We start from the raw sequence: 25,256 nt of genomic DNA on the forward strand, positions 1-25,256 counted from the left end.
TGTTGAGTGGCCTTGGGAAAGTCATTTAACTTCTCTGTGCCTCAGTTACCTCATCTGGAAAATGGAGATTAAGACTGAAAGCCCCATGTGGGACATGGATTGTGTCCAAGGCGATGAGCTTGCCTCTACCCTAGTGCTTAGTACAGTGTCTGGCACATAGGAAGCATTTAATGAATGACATTAAAAACAAAACAAAACAAATTGATAGATTGATTAATTGATTGGGAAATGAAAGATTAATCAGAAAAGACTTCTTGGAGGAGATGTGATTTTCAGTAGGGCTCTGAAGGCAGGGAGCGTGGTGGGCTGTCAATTATGAAGGGGGAGGGAATCTCAGGCAGGAGAGAGGATGTGAACAAGGGGGTGATGGTGAGAGAGACAAGACTGAGGCATAGAGAGCAGATTGGTATTAGAGGAGCAAACTGTGCAGACTGGGTTGTAGTGGGAGAGGACTGAGGTGAGGTAGGAGGGGAAGAGCTGATTGAGTGCCTTGAAGCTGAGTTTCTGTTTGATACGGAGATGGATGGGCAACCACTGGAGATTTATCAAGAGTGGGGAGGTGTACAAAGAATGATTTTGTAGAAAAATGATCTGGGCAGCAGAGTGAAGTATGGACCAGAGAGGGGAGAGACTGGAGATAGGGAGGTCAGCAAGGAGCCTGGTGCTGTAGTCGAGGTGGGATGGATCTGTGGGGGTGGGAAAAGAGGGGAAGGGGGAGGGGATAAGAAGGGGCTGGGGAAACTGGAAACAGCAGAAGGGGAGCTGGGGATGGAGTAAAGTAGGGAGAAGAGGGTATAGGATGGGGGAAGAGGAATTGGGCCAGGGGGATGTGGCAGGAAGTGGCGACCCAAAAGTTGGGAATGGGGCACTCGGTACCCCAACAATGCCGTGGACTAGGTCAGAGAGCCCAGAAGTGCCTTGGGCACTGGATCAACAATCGCAGGAGGCAAAACCCCAATGAATTCCAACTTTCCAAAATAGAAATAATCAAACAAATCAGAGCAGATGTTCCAACATGTAATTATCAACTAATCAGTTTGGACTTTTTTTAAAATTCCAGCTCGCTCCCAGATTCGGCAGGCCCCAGCCCTGGGAGTGGGGGTGGAGGGGGCGGGGGATGGAGAGGACATGCAGCGAATGGACCGGGTGGGTAGTGGTTGACGGGGTAGAGGGTGGATGCCCATGGTGGAGCACTGCAGAGGGGTCAAATGCTGCTGAATGACCAGGTGGGAACCCGGTTGGGGGCATAGGTGTGGGCACGGGTTCACTGGACTTGGGGCCGGGGCTGAGGTCGGGGCCGGATTTGAGGCCAGGCCATTTCCAGGGTTTGGGGGTCAGGTTGCTCCCCGGGTGTTGGGGTTAGAACAGTTAGAACAGTGCTTGACACAAAGTAAGTGCTTAACAAATACCATTATTTGTTCTCAGTTTGTTCCCCAGGGTATTGGGGTCAGGTTGTCCCCAGGGTGTTGGCTCTGTGAGAAGCAGTGTGGTCTAATGGATAGAGAACAGGCCTGGAAGTCAGAAGGACCTGGGATCTAATTCCGGCTCTGCCACTTGTTTGCTATGTGACCTTGGGCAAGTCACTTTACTTCTCTGGGCCTCAGTTACTTCAACCCTAAAGCGGGGTTTAAGACTGCGAGCCCCATGTGGGACCGGGACTGTGTCCAACCTGATTTGCTTGTATCCACCCCAGCGCTTACCACAGTGTCTGTTGCCGACTTGTTCATTCCAAGCGCTTAGTACAGTGCTCTGCACATAGTAAGCGCTCAATAAATACTATTGAATGAATGAATGAATGCCTGGCACACAGTAAGCGGTTAACAAATGATACAGTTATTATTATTTTGGGGAACAAACCGGCCCCAGGGTGTTGGGATCAGGACATCCCCAGGATACTGGGGTCAGAGTGTCCTCAGGGTTTTGGGGCCTGGAATCCAGATGTCACCTCTCAGCTCACAGTCTTCTTCCCTCAGCAAGTTGTGGCCCGTGGCCGGATCCCAGGTCCCAATTACCGTGTTCCAGAGTGGCCCAAGACAGACATGTGCCAAAACAAATCACATCCATTGGTCCCTTATACCAACATGTGACTCGGCCAGAAGGAAAGTGGGCATTAAGGAGGAAGGAAATTGGGTGGAGGGGTGGAAGAAAATCAGCCAATGAGGCAAAAAGAAATTGGACAGAGGGGTGGAATGAAATTGGATAGGGAGGCAGAAAGAAATTAAGCACTGGGGTGGAAGGAAATTGAGCAGAGGGGTGGAAGGAAATTGGGGAGTGGGCGGGGGAAGGGAATTGAGCAGAGTCCTGGCCCCACCCAACCACATTTGCAGGGATTTTCCCCTGGGGACATGTTCTCTGCCTCCTGGACCCAAGTCCGTTCCCTCCCCTCATCCCCTGCTCCCTGTGGCTTGTCTTAATAATAATAATAATAATGTTGGTATTTGTTAAGCGCTTACTATGTGCAGAGCACTGTTCTAAGCTCTGGGGTAGACACAGGGGAATCAGGTTGTCCCACGTGGGGCTCACAGTCTTCATCCCCATTTTACAGATGAGGGAACTGAGTCACAGAGAAGTTAAGTGACTTGCCCACAGTCACACAGCTGACAAGTGGCAGAGCTGGGATTCGAACTCATGAGCCCTGACTCCAAAGTCCGTACTCTTTCCACTGCGCCACGCTGCTCTGAAAGTTCTTCTTCATGTCTAACCCAAGTCTCTCTTGCTGCAGTGTAGGCCCATTCCCTGGGCCCAACCCTCCCCTTCGGTTACACGACTCCACTTCCCAGGACTGGAGACCAAGTGGCTTCATCCCAAACAGCGTAGTGTAGTGGATAGAGCCTGGGAGTCAGAAGGACCTGGGTCCTAATTCCAACTCCAATACTTCTTTGCTGTGTGACCTGGGGTAAGTCCTCCACTTCTCTGCACCTCAATTTCCTCATCTGTAAAATGAGGAGTAAGTCTGTAAGGTCCATGTGGGACATGGGCTGTGTCCGACCTGATTAGCTTATATCTACCCCAGCTTTTAGAATCTATTTTACCTGGTACGTAATAAGTGCTTAACAAATACCATTAAAGAAGTCCCACTCTGAGCCAGTGGCTGCTGCCCAAGCAGGGCCAGGAGCCTGGGAACACTAGTCGCTAACTGGACTGACCTCCAGGCTACTGTTTCCCCATCAGTGTCTTTGGCAGAGCTGGGTTCTAGGCAGCCACCGGGCAGGCTTGGCCAGACATAGCTGCCCGAGGAAGGTCATCACAACCCTGGTGATGTTTGTGTGTGCATTTATGTGTCTGTGTGTGTGTTGCTCAAGTGAGTATAATTCTGAGGGTGCATGTGTCTATGCACCTTGTGTGTGTAGGGGTGGATACCCGTATCCATTACACCTGCGTGAGTGGTTCTGTGTGATCCTATGTGTCTGTATCTGTGTCAAACTGCTTAAGCGGGTGGTTCCGCAGATGCGTGTTTTTGCTTGGGTCCTTTTGTGAAGGGAAATATGGCCATGTGCAGGCATCTGTGAACTGTGTGGTTGGATTTATATGTTTGTACACATTCACACACAATAGTAATAATAACAATAATGATAATCCTGGTATTTGTTAAGTGCTTCCTGTGTGCCTGGCACTGTACTAAGCTCTGGGATGGATAAAGGAAATCGTGGTTTAGTGGAAAGAGCACGGGCTTGGCAGTCAGAGGTCGTGGGTTCTAATCCCAGCTCTGCCACTAATCAGCAGTGTGACTTTGGGCAAGTCACTAGCTGCTTTGTGCCTCAGTTATCTCATCTGGAAAATGGGGATGAAAACTGTGAGCCCCAGGTGGGACAACCTGACTACCTTGTATCTACCCCAGCACTTAGAAGAGTGCTTGGCACATAGTAAGAGCTTAACAAATACCAGTATTATTATTATTATTACTATTATGTTGGACCCAGTCCCTGTCCCATGTGGGGCTCACAGTCTCTATTCGCATTTTTCTCATTTCCCATTTTACAGATGAGGTAACTGAGGCCCAGAGAAGTAAAGTAACTTCAAGGTCACAGAGAAGATAAGTGGTAGATACGGGATTAGAACCCATGACCTTCTGACTCCCACTATGCCATGTTGCACAAACACACCCAATTATGCGCAAACGTGAAGACAGACACATGCACATACACACACACAAACACATACAATCATACACAGGCAGGCACACACACACTCGCACACATACATCCTCCTATGAGATTTACCGAGGTTCGGGAGCAGAGTCGCCCTCCCCCCACTCTAGCCCCCTCTATTCTCCACGGTACAAATGAGTCCACCTCTCAGGGTTACACCTGGAGAGTTTCCAGTACTCTCCCAGTCTCGACTATGGGAGGGAGAATCAAGCAGAGGTCTATCTATTCTATTCCTAGCTTGGGCAGTGGCTAGTGAGTGGCAGGCAATCTGCTACAAGTCAAAACTCACCCGTGCCGGCAACAGCGGCATGGGAGAGTCGAGGGCAGAGATTCAAGTTTACTGTGCAGAAGGAGACAGTGGTAAACCGCTTCCGTATTTTTACCAAGAAAACTCTGTAGATACATTACCAGAACAATTGCAGATGGAGGTGGGGCATTCTGGGAGAGATGTGTCCATGACGTCGCTATGGGTTGGACACGACTCGACAGCATAAGACAGCAACAACAAATGGGCCATCTGCCCTTCTTGCTAATCATCACTCAACAAAGTCAGTCATATTTATTGAAATTCTTCTCTTCCTCTCCTCCCCTCCCCCCCAACACACACACACACTTGGGGGTCCCTTTTGCTTAGAGAAGGGGAAGACCCCAGACAACGTGAAGACTTGAGGAAGCAGCCCACTGCCCCTCCACTCCCCCCAAGGTGGTCCTACTCCGATGGCCCTGGGGGCCAGCCAAAGATCCAGGAGAATTCATTTCCGACCCTGGGAGAGGACAGATTGATAAGGTGGATGTGGGCTGGTAAGCTATTTGCAAGCGTAAGAAGCAGCAGAGCCTAGTGGAAAGACCCCGGGGTCTGGGAGTCAGAGAACCTGGCATCTAATCCGGGCTTTGCCTCTTGTCTGCTGTGTGACCTTGGGGAAATCACTTCACTTCTCTGTGCCTCGGCTTCCTCATCTTTAAAATGGGCATTCAAACCCCGTATTCCCACCGACTTAGACTGTGAGCGCATCGTGGGGCCTGATGATCTTGTATTTACCCCGGTGCTTAGTACAGTGTTTGGCACGTAGTAAAGTGCTTAACAAATAGGAGGTTATTAGGAGGCTTTTCCTCACATCCAACACGCCTGGCAGCCCGGGGGCTGGGAGCAAGAGCAACCCTTTTCATTTGTAGGCTGAGGCCTGCCAGAGCTGCTAGCACAGACCGGGAGTGACGCCATCTCCTCGCTTCCATTGGGGGACTGGTTCTGAGCAAGAGCATCCCCCGCCCCCACCCTAAATTGGCTCAGCACCCCCGGAGCCAGAGCCGGGAGCCGCAGGGCCGTGTCTGTCTCACCCTTCCCATGCTAGTCGCACTGGCTGCAATTTCCTGCCGCTCAGCAGCCAGAAATGGAAAAGGCAGTGGGAAACGGGTGCCCGTCAAGCCCGGGTCCACAAAGGACTTTTTCCACCTAAAGAGCCAGAGGCACCAGCTTATGTTCCTTGTACACTTGTGGTGCTGAGGAAGTGTCTCTGGACCTCTCCGTCTCTGAGCCTGATGTGGGTCTCTACCTGTCTATCTCTCCCTCCTTCTCCCTCCCTCCCTCTTCCCCCTCCCCCCTCTACCTCTCCGTCTCTCCCTCTGTCCCTCTATTCTTTTTCTCCCTCTCTTTCCCTTCTCACCTCTCTCCTCCTTCTCCCTTCTCTCTCCCTCCCCATTACTCTCTTCTCTCCCTCTCCCTTCTCACCTTTCCTCTTTCTCCCTTCTCTCTCCCTCCCCATCTCTCTCTCCTCTCTCTCCCTTCTCACCTCTTTCCTCCTTCTCCTTCTCTCTCCCTCCCCATCTCTCTCATCTCTCTCTCCACTCTTTCTCACTCCCTTTCTCCCTTCCCCCTTCTCTCTCCTCTCTCTCTTCACTCTTTTCCCACATCTCTCTCCTCTTTCTCTCTCCTCTCCCACTCCCTTCCCACCTCTCAATCCTCGTTCTTCCTGATTCTCTCTCTTCTTTCTCCTCTCTCTCCCTTCCTGCCTCACTCTTCTCTATAACCCTTCCCACTTTTCTCTTCTCTCTCTCCCTTCCTTCCTCTCTTTCTTTCCTCTCTAGAGCTCCCTGCCTCTCCCTTCTCTCTCCCTTCTCACCTCTCCCTCCTCTCCCCCTTCCCACCTCTCTCTCCTCTCTCTCTCTCTCCCTTCCCACCTCACACTCTTCACTCTATCCACTCTCTCCCTTCCTGCCTTCTCTCTCCCTTCTCACCTCTTTCTTCTTGCTTCTCTCATTCTGCTCTCTTTCTCCTTTCTCTTTCCCTGCCTCTCTCTCTTTCTCCCCCCCCCCCCCCCCCCCCCCCCCCCCCCCCCCCCGCCTTCTCCCTCACGACCCCAGAGTTTTTTCTAATCCTGGAGCTCCCCCTTTGGACTGCCACGAATGTGTCTCCTCTTTCTCCCCCTCCTCCCCTTCATCTCCCTTCTCCCCCCTCCTCTCCCTTCTCCTCCTCTCCCTTCCCTCTCCCAGCAGGGTCGGTTCTGCAGAAAGAAACAGTTGCCAGATGAGAAGGGCAGGTCAGGCAGGCAGAGTCTTTGAGAGGTGAGCGGGGATGAGCGGTCCCATCTCTCTCTGGCTCTCAGTGGGAATTGGCTACTGAAACCGAAGATTGAGGGAAGTACCTAGGCACTCTGGTCCCTGGACTTCTAGAAGGGACAGATGCCCCTTGGCCCCAGGTGGAGGCAGGGGGCTGGACTAGTTGAACCCTCACAGCCCCAGGGGTGCTGGGACTCAGATTTCCTGAGTAAATTTTCTAGAAGCTTTCGATCCCTCTCAAAGACCAAATCTGGGAACAAGAAGGACCATTTCTGTAGGTAGTTTATATGGAAGGAAGGGGACTGGGGAGAGCGAGCAGACAAATAATGGAAAGAGTATGGGCCTGGGAGTCAGAAGACCTAGGTTTTAATCCCTGCTCACCAGTTGTCTGCTGTGAGACTATGGCAAGTCACTTAACTTCTCTGTACCTCAGTTTCTCCATCTGTTAAATGAGGATTTTCCTTCCTATTCTCCTTCCTATTTAGACTGTGAGCCCCATGGGGGTAGGCTTAGCATCTGATCTGATTATCTTGTATCTGCCCCAGCACTTAGAAGCGTGCTTGACATACAGTAAGCTCTTAACAACTATCACAGTCATTTTTTTAATTATTATTATTTTCTGAGTTATTTCCACCTGCCACTAAGAAACTTTGGTCACCTAGCCAAGAAGCTAGCCAACTGGTCAACAGGTCAGCGCCACAGGTGACAGAGGAATGAGAGCCCATCGACCCACCCAAGGATCAAACAACCCCCTCAACTGCAGTTCATTGAGGTCTTCTCATCCATGCCCCTGCCTCAGAGGCAGGACCTCACCACCCAACAAAGCTCACTCCAACCTAGAAGACCCCAGGACAAAGGTCACCGATACTGGGAAGCGCTGGGGGAGGAGCAGAGGGTCTGAGTGCCCCAGGTTGAGCCCCGGGGAAACCGGCAGGCATCACCTGCTTCTGGAGAGTTCTGCTTTGGTGACTGAGAGGGGCATGGAAGGATCGGTGGGGGAGTAGGGAGAACTGATGAGGGGGCAAGGAGAGCCTGTGGTAGCCAGAGAGGGTCCATGGTGGGATGGAGAATGCTGTGAGAGTCTGGAGGAGCAGGGAAAGCCTGTAGCAAAGAAAGGAGAACCGATAGGAGGCAGAGAGAACCTGTGGCAGGGCAGGATGAGCTGAGTGGGAAGCCTGGAGAGTCTCAGGAAGCAGGGAGAGCCTGTGGTGGAACAAGAAGAGTCTATGGGGAACGGGAAAGCTGGAGGGGCAGGAAGAGAGCTTGTGAGGTAGTTGGAGGAGCTGATAATGGGGCAAGGAGAGTCTGAGGAGGATGAGGAGAGCTGGCTGAGGGGCAAGAAGAGTCCATTGGGGAGTCTGGAAGAGTGAGTTTTTTGGCGGGGAGGGGCGGAGAAGGCAGGGAATCCGCAGGGACAAACCTGGAGTTCCTCTCTCCAGCCCAGAAGGTGGAGGCCGGAGTGAGGGGATAGTGGGGAGACAGCTCTGGGTCCCGACCCCTGAGGCTTCCCAAGGCTGAAGGCCTGGAGAATCTTGAGAGATGTCTAGAGCCAGAGCTTAGAACATTGCTTGGTGCATAGCGAGCGCTTAACAAATACTATCATCATCATCACCATCATCTCTGCGGGGCCTGGAGCTCAGGGAAGACCAGGGAGCAGGGCGGTAGTCTCCCAAGGGCTTTGCGTTGTACTATGGATTACCTTGCACACAATAAGTGCTCAGTGCATGCCAATGTTTGATTGATTGAAATCTTGTGACCTAGTAGCCAAGGTGATGAGGCGCATGACTTCTCGGGGAGTTGGAGAGGGGCTAAACCCCATACAGCCTTGATTCTGGAGAACTTGTGGGTTTAAGAAATGCAACATGATCTAGTGGAAAGAGCCTGGGCCAGGGAGTCAGGGGACCTGGGTTCTAATCCAGACTCTTTCCACTTGCCTGCTACATGACCTTGGGCAAGCCACAGACTTCTCTGTCCCTCAGTTCCCTCATCTGCAAAATGGGGATTCAATTCCTGTTCTCTCATCCCTTTAGACTGTGACCGTCGTGGGAAACAGGGATCCCGTCCCACCTGTACTGTTCCCTCCCTGACGTGTTCCGCAAGTAGTAAGCGCTCAAGGAATCCCATTGATGATGTTGATGATGATGATGATTTTCTTGCATCTGCCCCAGCACAGTGCTCGGGACCTAGTGAGCACTTAAAAAATGCCGCAATTATTATTATTTCGGAAGGGGCTTTGCTAAGGGAAGACAGCAGGGGTCACTGCAATCCCGGCTCCTCCATGAGGAGGGTGAGTTCGCTCCTCTCCTTCCTTCCTCCTTCCCTCCTCCCTCCCAACAGCCACTTCATTAAAAAGGCATTAAAAGGGAACTCTAAGGGTGGAGGAGTTTACGAGGGCAGGTTCCCCAAGCACTGGTAATTACGGGGAATGGAAACCAATCATCTCCTGCTAAAACCCGGCCTTTTAATTTTCCCTTATTTGTCCTCTGCTGAATGTTAAGCACTGTGCACCCCCCACCCACCGTGGGGCCCAGCCCACCGTGCGACGTGCACCCCACATCCGAATCCCCCTCACCTCCACCCACACACTCACATGCACAACCGCTCGCCCGGGGCCTGCTCTGGGCACTGTGCACCTGTCCACCCTGCCACGTGTCCCACAGTCTTGACCCCCAGGGGCTGCAGAAGCTCCATCCACAGAGCCAGATCACCTGCAGGTCGAGGCCGGGGCTTTGAGGGCAGGCGTGGGGGAGAGGGAGAGACCGGCCAGCTGGCGCCGGTCACTGCCCTCTGTCCAGCTGACCGACCCGGACAGGCGGGAAATCAGCTGAGGTCCAGGGGTCATAGGTTCCGGCCCCCGGCTGGGAAGGGAGAGGAGGGGAGGGAGAGGAGAAGGGTGGGGGGGAAGAGAACAGAAGGGTCAGTGGAAGAGTAGTTGGGTGTCTGATAGGGGTCACCGGACACACACACACACACACACACACACACACACACCATCACACCGTACTGGACATTGGGTCCCAGCCCTCCAGGGACTGATAGCCAGTTGGGGGAGACAGGACACACACAAACACACACACCCCCCCCATACACACACAATACCGACCCTGAGGACAGGTAGGGGGAGGAAACTAAGTGTCTGCCTTGAAAGGACTGACTCCCTCGGTAGAGGAAGTTGGACAGGCCCAGAGGCACAAATATAAAGTCCAATGAGTATAGAGGTAAAACTCCACAAACACGTGCTATAATGACAGCAACAATAACAACAACAACATCTTGAGTTGCCATACATTTTAATGTTTCCAAAGCACTTTCATCTGCCTTACCTCATTCTGTCTGCCCGACCTTTAGCAGTAGCAGTAATGTTAACTAAGGACTTACTGTGTGCAGCTTATGGTACTAAGCTCTGGGAAAGAATACTCAGTGGGGAATTAGATCACTGTCTTTTGTGGGCCTCACCATCTCCTTCTAGGTAGAGGCTGATCTTATTATCCCGAGTTTACGGATGAGGAAACTGAGGCCCTGAGGCTTGCTACTGGCCACCCAATATCCCAAGGGTTGAGCTGGAACTAGAACCCTGCTCCACTGGCTCCCAGACTGAGGCCAGACAAATATTTTTTAAGTGTGTCTGGAGGGACTGGTGGAGTCTGAATGGAAAGAACAGAACCAAGCCAGGGAAGACTTTGGGAGGCTACAAGGAGTCATTCATTCATTCAATGGTATCTATTGAATGCTTACTGTGTGCAGAGCACTGTACTAAGCGCTCAGAAAAAAACAAAACAGCAATAAAGAGAGACAATTCCTGCCCACAATGAGCTCACAGTCTGGAGGAGGGAGACAGATATCAATTTAAGTAAATGGACATCAGCGCGAATAAATAAAATTCAAACTCACAGGCTGCATAATTCTCCCCGATCAGAAATAATGATAGTAATAATAATAATTGTGTTATTTGTTCAGCACTTACTAGGGGTAGAGCACTGTACTAAATGCTGGAGTAGGTATAAGATAAACAAGTCGGACACAGTGCCAAGATCCCTGCTTTCTTCAGCTACTGAAGAAGGAACAGATCAAACATAAAAAGAATCAATCAATCCATCAAATCAATGTTATTTATTGAGCATTTACTGTGTGCAGAGCACTGTTCTAAGCTCTCGACAGAGTACAATATAACGGAGTCGGTAGACACATTCCCTGCCCGTTAATTTTAGCCCACTGAACCGAATCAGACTTTTTGTGATTGCCAACAGCCTGAGGCAGTAGAGTTTAGATCTAAAAGTTCAGCTTAAATTCGACAATGCAAGTTCCACCTCTTGTGACTACCACAGCTCCAGTGAAACAAACACCTTTCTCCTCTTTTGTGATGTGTCGTGGGGGAAGCCTGGGTGTTGGGGATCCTGAGTTCTCCCCAGCCACCGAAGCTGTGACCTCACTTTTGGTGGGATGGGGGTGATCCAGGAACTCCTCAGAACATAGCTCTAAGCCCAGAGCAGAGAGGAACGGAGCAGAGGTTCCTGTGTAACTGCATTAGGGGAAGGCGGCAGCCATATCCCGGAGAAATCTAGGTGTCCCAGGCAGCAGACACTTCTGGAGGGGTCTGGGAAGCTGGGGACCACAAGATGACGACAGAGCCCAAAGGTTCGGGGAGGGGAAGATCCAGGCTGTCGTAGGCGGCATCTCCGGACCGGTATCGGAACTTCCACAGATAAACCTCATCAGGCCTTTCTGCCTGCGAGTGGCCTGATGCAGGAGAGCAAACACATTCAACTTAAGCCTCAAATACCACCTCACAGGAACCCTGTAATGTAAATTCGGTCCTACTCCCCACTCAAGAGCACCTGTGCTAACGTAGTTTTCTCCTCACAGGTAACTCGGGTTGATGGCATAAACTCAACTGCCATCAGTTCAGACAAGCTGTGAACATTCCATCATTCTCATCATCATCATCATCATCATCATTGGTATTTATTGAGCATCTACTGTGTGCAGAGCCCTGTGCTAAGTACCTAGGAGAGTGCACTAGAAGCACGAGGCACTATCTCTGCCCTGTAAAGGATTACAATCCAATGGGACAGAAGGCCTAATATTATTATTGTAATTAATAATAATAACAATGATTGTGGTATTTACTAAGTGTTTACTGTGTGCCAGACACTGTACTAAGCACGGGGGTAGATACAAGCCAATAGGGTTAGGCGCAGTTCCTGTCCCACCTGGGGCTGACAGTCTTAATCCCCATTTTGCAGATGAGGGAACTGAGGCCCCGATCGGTGAAGTGATTTGCCCAAAGCCACATAACAGAGAAGTGGTGGAGCCAGGATTAGAACCCAGGTCTTCTGACTCCCAGGCCCACACTCTATCTACTCTATCCATTCTGCTTCCCCAGAATGTGGACACTTACCACGTTTCCCATGACCGGAGCCAAAGGGGTCAGGAACAAGATACCCGAGCTTTATTAACAAAGTTTCCAAATGCAAGGCCTGTGCTAAGACTCTGAACAATTCTGATGGCCAATCTATCTAGCCTCTAACATGAAACCCCGTTCTCGTGGGAGGATCTGTAAGGCTCTTTGTGTTCTTTGCTAGAGAAAGACCGTTACATCAGGGTAGGGAGAAGTGTGGGGGGTGGTTATAAACAGAGATGAAAGTGGAACCAGTCGACTGTGTCTTACTCCCTTGTGTTCGTCTCCTCCAGGACATCCATCATGTTTCCGAATCTGGAAACTCAGAAAATGCTGTTGGTGCTCGTGTGTGTGTGTTTGTTGTTTGTGTGGTTTATATTTTTTTCAACTGAATCAGCAAAGGTAATCAATGAGCTCTTCTCTGCTTTTCTTTCGGAGCAGGGATTTCCCAGGGGGCAGGAATGTGGTGCTGATTCTCCTACAGTCTCCCTCGGAGGTGTTGTTTCTGGGGGTGGTGGTGACCCCAATCAGTGCTGGGGATTGGGGCCAAACCCCACTGTTCCTGGTACCAGTCAATCTAACAGTGGTATTACTGAGCGCTTACCGTGTGCAGAGCGCTGTTCTAAGCGCTTGGAAGAGTACAACAAAGCGGGTAGACACAACGTTCCCTGCCCACAATGGGCTTAGAGTCTAGAGGGGGAGTAGACGTTAATGTGAATAAATAAATTTCGGATATATTCACGTAGATATGTTCTCAGGATCGGGGTATGTATCCAAAGGGCACATTCTGTACTTTAATAGTGTTGCAGTACTGACAGCCTTGGGCTGTGCCTTGTAATACGTGCGGAGAGACAGGAAACTCCCCAGAAAATGGTTCACTCACGGTTCACCGTGAGTGATTCTTTTCATTGTTTGCTGGGAAAGCAGGATCAGATTTTGGATCTTACTACTGCTCCCCGCCAGAGCTCCATGTCATTTCATTCCTCTGTCCACCTGCCAACAGGCTCTCGGGAGGGAAGGGAGGGAAGCATAGGGAACTGAAGAGAGGAAAATGGGGATCCCAGAGCTTCAGGGCCTGACCACCCACTGAGGAAAAATCTAGTGAATTTAGTGGGAGTAGAAGTAAGATTTACTGAGCTCCTACTGAGTGCGGTGCACTGCGCTAAACATACAACAGAGTCACGATTTGAATTTCCTACCCATGGGGAGTTTATGCTCTAAATGAGAAGGGGCATGGGCTAGTGGATAGAGCATGGGCCTGGGAGTCAGAGGGACCTGGGTTCTAATCCTGGCTCCTCCATTTGTCTGCTGTGTGACCTTTGGCAAGTCAGGTAACTTCTCTGTGCTTCAGATACCTCATCTGTAAAATGGGATTTAAGACTGTGAGCCCCACGTGGGACATGGATTGTGACCATCCAGATAAGCTTGTATCTACCCCACTGCATATTATAGTGCCTGGCACATAGTAAGTGCTTAAAAAATACCATGTTTAATTTTGAAGCATTCTGAGGATCTGTAGGGGTTGCTCTATTGCTACTCACCACTTACACTGTGAGCTCGAGATGGAATGAGGATGTAGTCCCATCTGATAATCCTGTATCTATCTTAGTGCTTAGCATGATGCTTTGCCATACAGTGGATGCTTAATAAATGTGGAAGTTTTTGGGTGGCTCACTAAGTTCACTATCAGGGAACGATTGGGAAAGTAGCATAGCCTAGGGGATAAAACACGGGCCTGAGGACCTGGATTCTAATCCTGGCTCCATTCCATGTCTGCTCGTGACCTTGGACAAGTCACTTCACTTCCCTGGGCCTCAGTTCCTTTCTCTCTAATATGGGAATTAAAACTGTGAGCCTATGTGGGGCAGGGTCTGTGTCCAACCTCATTAGCTTGAATCTACCCTGGAGATTAGAACAGTGCTTGGCACATAGTAAGCGCTTAACAAATACGATCATTAGTATTATTATTAGTCTCACAGTGGGTACTGTTGGAACTTACCTTTCCTGATATAAATCATGGCCCCAAGAGTCCCCTCTGTCCCTTAGGCCGGCCCTGTTAGGTGCTCGAGCCGAACCCTTAACGTGGCCTGAGAGGAAACCGCCCTGGGTGGTGAACAGGAAGGGATTGGTGGAAATTTAGCAGTGAGAAAGTGCATGCATTGCCTTCACTGAGACCCTTCTGATATTATGGGACACATATTTCTCTCCACTGAAAGTTTAAAATGGGTGTTCCCAGCCCAGAATCGCTTGGCTCGGTCAACATTCAGAGTCGTGTCAGTGAGCATCCTCTGTGGAGGATGGGGAGGGTCCAGTGCCCATGGAGTGCTCGCACTAGGCCAGTGGAAAGTTGCAGTTCTGTGCTCTAAGACCTGTTAGGAATGGGCTACTGGAGAAAGTGGGGGTGGGGACAGAAGGGCTCGCATAACCTGCATCACCCTTGAGAGGCAGCATGGACTGATACTGGAGGTTGCAGGGGGCAGGGGGCCTTCATGATCCACTTCAGCCCACTCCCTGGCCAGGGAGTGAACCCATTTCTGCCTGAGCCGAGGCTTCGTGGACAGGGAAGCCCAGGCAGATGCTCTCTGCCAGATTGTCTTTCTTTTCAGGGAGTGAAATGGTGATGGAGAAAGGCCGGGCTGGAATGAGCTCCCCCTAACCCGGTGGCTTCATCATGGAAAATGAGCGGAGGCCGGCACTTTGCATACTGTCCCAGTTTAATAGGATCCAAGACTGCCTGATGGGAAAACCGATATACCTCACGGGAGGATCCACGCTTCATCGGTAGCTCCACTACTTCCAGATATTCGTGACCAGTACATCCCTAACGTCTACTCAGTGCTAAGGTCAAGTTGGAATTGTCTTGGGGTTTTCTAAGAGGAGCTTCTTCTAAGTCTTTTGTTCTATTGTTAATAATGATGTTGATTAAATCTTCACAGTGAGTTTCACACTGGGGTAGATACAGTGTTAAAACGTCGGACACAGTTATTATCCCACACAATCTATTTTATCCCCATTTCCCAGATGAGGAAACTGAGGCTTAGAGAGGTTAAGGAACTTGGCAATGTTACATAGCAGGCCAGTTGCAGAGCTGGGACTTGAACCCGGGCCCTTTGACTCTCAGTTGCGTTCTCTTTCCACTAGTCCATGGTTGCTCTGTTCAATTCTAGCGGGTTTTGCTCTTTTTATCACAAAGAAATAATTTCCTTTAACTTGCAAAACAGACATTGAACTGCGGCTTCCTTCTTGCATCTCCCAATAAAAAAATTTGTCACATTTTAATCCTAATGGGCTAGTCCCCCTCTTCTCCCGGCAGGAGAGAATTATTCCGGCTCTACCCTAGTGAGTCTTCCTAAACAGGTTTTTGGGGTTTTAAAAAATCCAATTGTGTCCATCTCTTAAAAGTGCTGTAGATCATCCTTTCATTTCAAATATTTGTTTTTTCCCACCTGCCCTAAAAGCTTTTGATCATCATGCAAATGGAAAGCGCAAGAAGCACGTACTTTTGGACCCAGAGAGACATATTCAGATTCAGTGGAAGAGGCACGGAGAACCATTTATGACCCAAAAAATGCATGAAGTGAAAGAGGGGGAATATGTCACCCGTGAAATTGACAAAGTAGCAGGAGACAAACGCACAGCAGTCGTCTTCACTCTGGGCCAGCAGCTTCGACCGTTCTCCATCGACCTCTTCATCCACGGGGCCATCAGTGTCCGCGGAACCATCCGGAGCCCACTCTTCAGGAGCCCAGACACCAAAGTTATCCCAAGACTGAAAACACCAGGGAGATTTTGGCAGAGCCGGAGAGATTCAGCCACTTTCACAGCTTCGTGCAGTACCTCGCCATGATGGACGTTTTCCGGGACGTCTATGTGGGGGTCATCGATGCCTGCAACCTGTCTGTGACATCTGGCACGAATGATGTTCACTCTCCAGAATGTGTGGTTGGGAACCAGATTAATATGTTCCTAAACTACATTTGCTAGTGAATCGGCACATAAAAGCATATGAAAAGAAATCCCAGCCTGGGGCAGACCATCAGCTCTATACTCCTTTTCCAACCATCCTCACTTCTGTCTCCGACAATAGTCCAGGAGAACAGTTGAAGACCCGATGTGTTGATCATCTGTGGTATCCATCAACCTCTCCCCCTGAGAGGACACAGAGTATTATTCATGCCTTTGGTAATGCTTCTCGATCCCTTGATAGATTCTGCTTACTGAGTTCCCGTGGTCTTGAATTCCCTCAGCTAACTCCTTTTGTGAGCAAAAAGATTTCTTCCTTTTGTCCCCCTTCACCTACTCCCATTCACCATCAATTCACTGGGAGTGGGCGGTGGACTGTCCAAGAGGAAGAGATCAAAGGCTCTGCTTACCTCCACCCCATCAAGAACTTTCATACAGGTGGCCCTTCAAGGTGCACCATGGGGCAACAAACTTGTTGGATCACTTCCTATTCTCACATTTTACTGAACGCATTTTAGAGAAACAGCATGGCTTAGTGGAACGAGCATGGGCTTGGGAGTCAGAGGTTGTGGGTTCTAATCCCAGCTCCACCGCTTGTCACCTGTGTGACCTTGGACAAGTCACTTAACTTCCCTGTGCCTCAGTTACCTCATCTGGAAAATGGGGATGAAGACTGTGAGCCCTAAGTGGGACATTCTGATTACCTTGTATCTACCTCAGAGCTTAAAACAGTGCTTGGCACATAGTAAGTGCTTAACAAATACCAATATTATTATTATTATTACTGTTATTGACCTGTCACCTATCAGTTGCCCGATGGTCAGAGGGTGGCAGGGTGGGAGGGAGCATGGTGGGGAAGTTTGGCTTGCTGTTTGCTTCCTGAAGTTCTAAGGATGATCTGGGAGAGCCCTTTGCTTTTCAAGAGTAGGTTTGATCTAATCATACCACTGGTGGTCCAGCAAGGGATAGGAAGTGGGGATGGCCAGGGGGATGATAACAATGATGATATTTATTAAGCACTTACTATATGCCAGGCACTGTACTAATCCCTGAGGTGGATACAAACAAATCAAATTGGACACAGAACCTGTCTCATGTGGGGCTCACAGTCTCAATCCCTATTTTACAGATGAGGTAACTGAGGCACAGATAAGTGAAGTGACTTGCCCAAGGCCACGCAGCAAACAAGAAGTGGAACTGGGATTAGAACCTATGACCTTCTGACTCCCAGGCTCTTTCTACAAGGCCACGTTGTGTCCAAACTGGATTTGCAGGCAACTGGTCCCAGGGGTCAGATTTACTCCTGCAACTCTAGGGATGCTAGTAGTAGTGATAATATGTAATAATAATAATAATGATAATTATGGTACTTGTTAAGTGATACTATGTCCCAAGAACTGTTCTAAGCGCGGTTAATTAAGTAGGACACAGTCCCTGTCCCACATGGGGCTCCCAGTCTCAACCCCTATTTTACAGATGAGGTAGATAAGGCCCAGAGAAGTGAAGTGACTTGCCCAAGGTCACTCAGCAGGCAAATGGAGGAGCCAGGATTAGAACCCAGATCCTCCTGACTCCCAGCACCTTGCTCTTTCCACTTAATAATGATGTTATTTGTTAAGCACTTACTGTGTGCCAAGCACTGTTCTAAGCACTGGGAAAGATACAAGGTTTTCAAGTTGTCCCACTTGGGCTCACAGTCTTAATCACCATTTTATAGATGAGGTAACAGAGGCACAGAGAAGTTAAGTGACTTGCCCAAAGTCACACAGCTGACAAGTGATTTGGCCACAGTATTTCTCTCAGCATTGTGTTGGCTTCCAACAACAGTAATAGAACTACAGATGAATATTCAGATCCCAGAGAAACCTGCTTTATTTCTGCATTTGGGACATTTCCATTATCATCATCATCATCATATCATCATCATCACTGTTACTTATTAAGCACTTACTGTGTGCAGAGCACTGTACTGAGTGCTTGGGGAGAGAAGCTGCGTGGCTCAGTGGAAAGAGCCCGGGCTTTGGAGTCAGAGGTCATGGGTTCGAATCCCGGCTCTGCCCCTTGTCAGCTGTGTGACTTTGGGCAAGTCACTTAACTTCTCTGTGACTCAGTTACCTCATCTGTAAAATGGGATTAAGACTGTGAGCCCCACGTGGGACAACCTGATTCTCCTGTGTCTACTCCAGTGCTTAGAACAGTGCTCTGCACATAGTAAGCACTTAACAAATACCAACATTATTATTACAACATTCATTCATTCAATTGCATTTATTGAGCGCTTACTGTGTGCACAGCACTGTATTGAATGCTTGGAAAGTACAATTCAGCAACAAATAGAGACAATCCCTACCCAATACAAAAGAGTTGGGAGACACGTTCCCTGCCCACAGTGAGCTTACAGTCTAGAGGGGTGATGCATATGTAAAATTCTTTCTTCTCTTTGGAAGAGCAGGACAGTTATGTCAGAGTGAAATGGTGGGGGTGTTTACAGATGGATGAAAGTCCAGTGGGTGGACATTGTCCTTTACTCCCTTGTGTTTGTCTCCAGCAAGACATCCATCATGTTTCCCAAACTGGAAACTCGGAAAATGCTGTTGGTGCTTTTATGTGTGTTTGTTATTTCTGTGGTTTATAATTTTTCTACCAAATCAGCAAAGGTAATCGATGGGCTCTTCTCCACTTTTCTTTCAGAGCAGGGACTTCCCAGGGGGCCGGGATGTGGGGCTGGTTCTCTCACAGTCTTCCCGAGAGGTATTGACTCTGGAGGTGGCGGTGCCCCCGGCTGCCTCAGGGATGAGTGCTTGGGATTGGGGACCAGACCTCCTTGGCCCTGGTAGCCACGGTCTCGGGATTGAGGTATGTATCCAAAAGGCAGGGTTCAAAATGTAACTCTCGTTGTGTCGCAGTGCTAAACAGCCCCAGGCTGGGCACTGCAGAGAGACAAAAAAAAACAACCCAGAAAAGGGTTTACCGTGAGAGATTATTTTCATCGTTTGCCCGTAAAGCAGGATCAGATCTTAGATTTAATGGTCTGTACTGTCATTTTCTACAACATAGGAAGTTCTCTCTCTCTCTCATCCCTCTCCCTCTCTCTCTCTCAACCCTCTCCTCTCTCCTTCTCTCTTTCCTCTCTCTCCTTTTCACTTATACAGATATATATATAAATATATATATATAGAGAGAGAGAGAGATGAGATCTTCAGCTACTTAAAAGTGAAACTGTAATGTTATGATAGCCAATATTGTCTTAAGAAATATATTCCACTAAACCCCATTTGGCAAGAATATCAGTAAACTGTAATATTTGTCAGCTTGCAATGTCAAACCAAATTCTGAAATCCAAGTTCAGCACTGTTGACATTATTTTCTAGTTCAGTGTTGAGGAGTTCATCTGAGACTATTTCTTTGTGCAGGAAAGCCTTTTAGGGGCAGTGGAGGTTTTAAACGATGCTGAATTAAGGACGCAGTTTGATCTAGGAAGCTGGGACAGAATTTTGCTGGGACAACTGGAGCAGCTGTTTCAGGGTCCCTGGATTCTGGGGTCTTGAGCAGCTCCAGTGAAATTCCAGGTCTCAGCCCCAGTTCCAGACGGAACCGATCTGAGACAGCTGCATTTGGGCCGGGTAGAATAAATTTGTGTAGCTCCCACAGTGCCTGAGGTGTAAACCCCCTCAAGAGCCCCTGCAGCTGTACTGTGAGGCAGTTTGGCCTAGGTGAGAGAGCACAGAACTGGGATTAAGTAGGTACCTGGGTTCTGATCCCAACTCTGCCACTGGCCTACTGTGTGACCTTGGGGGAGTCACTTAACCTCTCTGAGCCCTTTCTGCTTAGGTTTGCCCCGTAGTTCTAGGGAAAGACTGAGGAAAAACTTTCACCTGGCAGATCAGGAGTTTCCTAAGGATTTATCCCAGAAGCCTGTGCTTAGACAGTGATGGATACCAGCTTTACCAGCCTGCTTTATGATCTTGGGCAAGTCACTTAACCTCTCAGGTCTCATCTATTACTCGGGTTTTGATTCCTGCTCTCTCTACCTGCGTGGGAGAGGGTCAGTGTCTGATCTCATTATGTTGTAATAACAATAATGATAATGATGGTATTTGCTAAGTGCTTACTACGTGTGCCAGGCAGTGTATTAAACATTGGGGTGGATACAAGCAAATCGAGTTGGACACAGTCCCTGCTCCATGTGGGGCTCACACTCTCAATCCCCATTTTATAGATGAGGTAACTGAAGCACAGAAAAGTGAAGTGATTTGCCCAAGGTCACACAGCAGGCAAGTGGTGAAGCCAGGATTAGAACCCATGACCTCCCAGGCCCATGCTCTATCCACTATGTCACGCTGCTTCTTTGAATCTACCCCGCTGCTTAGCCCAGTGCCTTGTACATAGTTAATACTTTGTAAATCCCATGAATAATAATAATGATAGTCATAATGTGGTATCTGTTGGGTGTTCACTCTGTGTCAAGCATTATTCCAAGTGCTGAGGTAGTTCAAATTAATTAGGTCAGTCACAGTCCCTGTCATACATGGGACTCACACTCTAAAGAGGAGGGAATAAGGTTTAATCCCCATTTTACTGATGAAACTGAGTCAAAGAGAAATTAAATGAGTTGACCAAGGGTGCGCAGCAGGTGTCAGAGTCAAGATTAGAATCCACGTCCTCTGACTTCAAGGCCCAGACCGTTTCCACTAGGCCACGTTGCTTCTCAATCCTATAACTAACCAGTTTAGAGTTGAAAATGAAATAAATTTTATCCGTGATTGGTCCTTGGGAAAAACCGTAATGGTGGGTAGTTTTTACCTTGAGCTTCCTGGAGGATAGATGCCCTGGTGGATACGTGCCAAAGAGGATAGATAATCTTAAACTCATTGTGGGCAGGAATGTGTCTGTTTATTGTTGTATCGTATCCTCCTAAATGTTTAGTACAGTGCTCTGCACACAGTAGGTGCTCAATAAATAGGATTGATTGAATGAATGACTGACTGAATGAATGAAAGAATAGAATCTGTGGTGGATAGAGGCCCTGGTGGGTAGATACCCTGGTGGAGAGATACTGTGGTGGATAAATGTACTGGTGGGTATGTGCCCTGGTCGATACTCTGGTGGAAGAACGCTCTGGCCCATAGATTCTCTGGTGGATAGATTCCTTGGTCGATAGTTGCCCTGGTGGATATGGGCCATGGTGGGTAAATGCCCTTATGGATAGGGAGTCAGAAGGACCTGACCTTGCCTCCTCCTACCTCACCTTATTTCTCTACGCCTACAGCCCAGCCCACCCACTTCGCTCCTCTAGTGCTAACCTTCTCACTGTTTCTCCATCTCTCCTATCTCACCATCGACACCTAGCCTATGCCTTGCCTCTGGCCTGGACTCCTTCCTTCCTCAAATCCGACAGCCACTCTCCTCCGCTTCAAAGCCTTATTGAAGGCATATCTCCTCCAAGAGGCCTTCCTAGACAAAGCTTCAGCTTTCCTCTTCTCTCACTCCCATCTGCGTTGCCCTAACTTGCTCCCTTTGCTCTTCCCTGCTCCCACCTCCACAGCACTTACACACATATCTGTTATTTTATTCACGTGTATTGATTTCTGTCTCCCTGCCTCTAGACTGTAAGCTTGTTGCGGGAAGGGAAAGTGTCTGTTTATTGTTGTATTGTTCTCACCCAAGTGCTTAGTACAGTGCTCTGCACACATTTAGTGCTCAATAAATACATTTGAATAAATGAATGAATGAGTGATAGATGCCCTGGTTGATATGTGCCCTGATCGATAGTTGGTGAATGGATGCCCTGGTCAATATTGGCCCTGGTGGATATATAATAATAATAATGATTGTGCTATTTAAGTACTTACTATGTGCCAAGCACTGTTCTAAGCCCTGGGGTGGATACAAGCAAATCAGGTTGGACACAGTTCCTGTCCCACATGGGACTTACAGTCTCAATCTCCATTTTACAGATGAGAGAACTGAGGCCCAGAGGAGTGAAGTGATTTGTCCAAGGTCACACAGCAGACATGTGGCAGAGCCGGAATTAAAACCCATGACCTTCTGACTTCCAGGCCTGTGCTCTATCCATTGCGCCATTCTGTTTCTCATACACCCTGGTGGGTAAATACTCAAGTGGAGAGATGCCCTGGTGGATAAATGTCCTTGGGGTTAGATATTCTGGTGGATAGATGCCATTGTGGATAGATAACCTGGAGACAAAGGACAACAACAAAAGGTGGCAATGATGGGGTCTCTGGAAGATCATGCTCTTCTTCTTTGTTTTCAGCCATATCGATACCCCAGCGAGTCTCCGTGCCCAACCACAGTCAAGCCAACCGTGACGCTCTCTGAAGTCGATCGGGAAATCGAGGAAATCATCGGTAAGCTGGACCAGCTGGCGCCTGACCGCCCGTTCACACAGATGAAAGCCACTACCAGCGCACAGCACAGTGTGGCCACCCTCCTTCACCCTCGAGACACATTCTGCGTCGGAGAGCAGCTCGAGATCCACGTGGAGGCCCGGGACCACTGGGGACACCCGAAGGAGTACGGCGGCGATTTCCTGAGAGCCAGGATCTCCACCCCACACCAGAAGGCGGGAGCCTCGGGAAGGGTGGAAGACTTCCACAACGGCACCTACCTGGTCTCCTTCACGCTGTTTTGGAAGGGCCGAGTCTCCGTGTCCCTGTTGCTCGTCCACCCCAGCGAAGGGACATCCGCACTGTGGAGAGCCAGGAAAAGAGGCTACGATAAGGTCATCTTCACAGGCAGTTTCCTCAACGGATCGTCATACGTCAACACCGAATGTGGCTTCGCCCTCGACTCAGGGGCTGAGTCTTGTCAGTACCTGGATCGGCGCGAGCAGCAGGCATTCTACTGTGTGAAGCCACCGCACGTGCCATGTGGTGCCCTGACCCACTTGAAGTCCAAGAATAAACCGGTGTCTTATCTCAGTCCCCAGGAAAGCAGCCTCTTGGTCTTGTAAGTGAAGCTTTCCACATCCTTACCGGCCTGTCAGGGCCACAGTTAGACATGATGTGGACCCAGAACTTCTGTTACCCAGTGCTTTTCGTGGCTGAGGGTCTGGGGCTCCATTTCTTCTCCATAGTGAAGCGGCCCCAGTGTGGCCTCAGAAGGGATTTGGAAACCTCATGAGGTCTGGGTAGTCCTGAAGCACCCAGTGCTGTGCCCAAGACCCCTGCCCACCTTCACTTTCAGTGCCCTCATCTCCAGCTAGACCCCCTCTCCTTCACCTACACTCTACCCTCCTCAGAGAGCTCCAGCCACTGACCTCAGCCTCCCTCCCAGTACTCTCCCTGGCCAGAGATTAAAGAAATCCAACACAAAGGGGTCAACTGACCCAGCGCCCAAGGAGTTCCATCCCTCTGTGGCTGCTCCAGGTGTGTCTATGGTGTCTAACCTGCAGCACCCATTAGATGTGGCATGTGAGCTGGCAGGTGGTCCATTGACATTTCTGTCTGTTGAAGGGCCAACATGAATCGTGCCATTGAGAAAAAGTTTGGAGTCATTGAGGTGTTGCAGTGTAAGAGTAAGTTTTCCCCCAGCTCCTGGGGTGGGGGCGATCGGGACTTGAGGCCGGTATATGCCGATCTGACAGAACTCCTGGCCGCCTCTCTCCCGACCTGGGGGCCGGGCGACCCTTTGGCCCAGAACAGGAAGTTATTTGGAATAGAGTTCGCCGTGGCTCTGGGCGCCAACGGGCTGAATCCTATCTGAGCCTTTTTTCGGGTGGCCGCCACAGAGCCTAAGATTCATCTGGAGAGTGACCAGCACTTCATAACTCTTAAATGATGTACTGCTGGCCACTGGGTCTCCAGCTGTCCATCTTATCATCTCTTCCCATAGAGAACCTCAGCAGTTTGTTGGAATTTCTCTAAGACTCTCTCCCAGTGGAGAATTCACCTGGCCCCGCAGACTATGGCAGTGAGAACACCATACTCACGGAGCTGCCTCCACTGAGCAGGCCTCCTCCCTCCCCCCTCACCACGCTCTAGGGTAGAGACCCCCTGGGTGGACAGGTGGAGAGGTGATGGTTAAGACAAGGGGGAGGTGGGGTTAGGATATCTGAATCTGTGCCACTTAGGTCCTTCAGCAAACCAAATTACGGCCCCACGAGAGAAATGCAGGATCGGGCAGCGCTTCCCATTCCCCAGTGGATTCGCCTGGCAAGACAGGTGGACTCCGGTTTTCTGCCACATGTCACAGTTCCAGACCCTGGACCGGATCAATGCCTGTTTGGAGGGGAAACTCATCTACCTCCTCGGAGATTCCACACTCCGCCAGTGGATGGAATACTTGGTGAAACATGTCCCCAGTGAGTTTCCCTCTGAGTTCTGTCCTTGCTCCTCACCCTGGGCTTTGTCTTTCTCCAGGATAATAAAAAAAAGATGGGGGTGTTTTCAGGCCTTTAAACCCCAAACTCTTAGCACTGTTACTCCAGGAACAGAGAATGACTTTGCTTTCCGGAGGGAACGGAGCGTTTGATATTTCCCACTGCTGTTGGGGAAATAGGGGTGAGGGGAGTTGGGAGAGTTGGATCTCTGACTGTAAGGTGACAGTTTTGTTACTTGTTTTCCCGGTGGTGTCTGTCATCAGCACTGAAGTCTGTGAGTCTCCAAGGGATTGGAAAGCTCCAGCCTCTGCTCGCTGTGAACCTGAGAAGAAAGATCCAAGTTCATTGGCAAAGACACGGCTATCCCTTGATCGGGTCAGCTAACTATTCGGCCAAAGTCAACACGTATCTGGACCAGGTCATTGACGGGATAGCAGGCGAGAGAAACACGGTGGTTGTGGTCACCCTCGGCCAACACTTCCGACCCTTCCCCATCGACATATTCATCCGCAGGGCCATCAACATCCGTGAAGCCGTCCGGCGCCTGCTCCTCAGGAGCCCGGACACCAAAGTCATCCTTAAGACCGAAAACATCAGGGAAATGTTGGCAGAGCCAGAGAGATTCGGCCACTTTCATGGCTACATGCAGTACCTCGCCATGATGGACATTTTCAGGGATGTCCCTGTGGGGGTCATCGATGCCTGGGACATGACTGTGGCATTTGGCACAAACGATGTTCACCCTCCCGAACACGTGGTTGGGAACCAGATTAACATGTTCCTAAACTACATTTGCTAATGGTTTGGCACATTAAAACATAGGAAAAGAAATCCCAGCTTGGGGCAGACCATC

At 49.6% G+C, this 25,256-nt stretch overlaps 1 protein-coding gene and 1 non-coding gene across 3 annotated transcripts; both read left to right on the plus strand.

Annotated features, from left to right (window-relative positions):
• Nucleotides 1–4,289: 4,289 nt before the first annotated feature.
• On the plus strand, nucleotides 4,290–4,427 carry LOC114815295. Its single transcript, XR_003763059.1, has one exon. It is a non-coding gene; the product is annotated as a small nucleolar RNA SNORA7 (small nucleolar RNA).
• Nucleotides 4,428–18,607: 14,180 nt separating this feature from the next.
• On the plus strand, nucleotides 18,608–25,256 carry LOC100085134 (NXPE family member 4-like). 2 transcript variants are annotated; one of them, XM_007663888.3, is made up of 5 exons: nucleotides 18,608–18,719; nucleotides 22,337–23,031; nucleotides 23,538–23,599; nucleotides 24,155–24,385; nucleotides 24,667–25,256. In XM_007663888.3, the coding sequence occupies exons 1-5, from the start codon at nucleotides 18,624–18,626 to the stop codon at nucleotides 25,200–25,202; spliced, it is 1,620 nt and encodes a 539-aa protein (XP_007662078.2). In that variant the 5' UTR covers nucleotides 18,608–18,623; the 3' UTR covers nucleotides 25,203–25,256. The 2 variants fall into 2 exon arrangements, with proteins under 2 accessions (XP_007662078.2, XP_028930452.2); XM_029074619.2 differs by lacking the exon at nucleotides 18,608–18,719 and adding an exon at nucleotides 18,727–18,918.

This window comes from Ornithorhynchus anatinus, chromosome 11 (assembly GCF_004115215.2).
Source record: "Ornithorhynchus anatinus isolate Pmale09 chromosome 11, mOrnAna1.pri.v4, whole genome shotgun sequence".
NCBI classification, from domain to species: Eukaryota; Metazoa; Chordata; class Mammalia; order Monotremata; family Ornithorhynchidae; genus Ornithorhynchus; species Ornithorhynchus anatinus.

Bases quoted from the DNA above. Each gene is read 5' to 3' on its own strand.
- LOC100085134 (XM_029074619.2), top strand. From the start codon at position 18,727: ATGGGCTCTTCTCCACTTTTCTTTCAGAGCAGGGACTTCCCAGGGGGC. The intron at 23,600-24,154 runs GTAAGTTTTCCC...TGTGCCACTTAG, and splicing joins TGAGGTGTTGCAGTGTAAGA to GTCCTTCAGCAAACCAAATT. The intron at 24,386-24,666 runs GTGAGTTTCCCT...GTCTGTCATCAG, and splicing joins CTTGGTGAAACATGTCCCCA to CACTGAAGTCTGTGAGTCTC.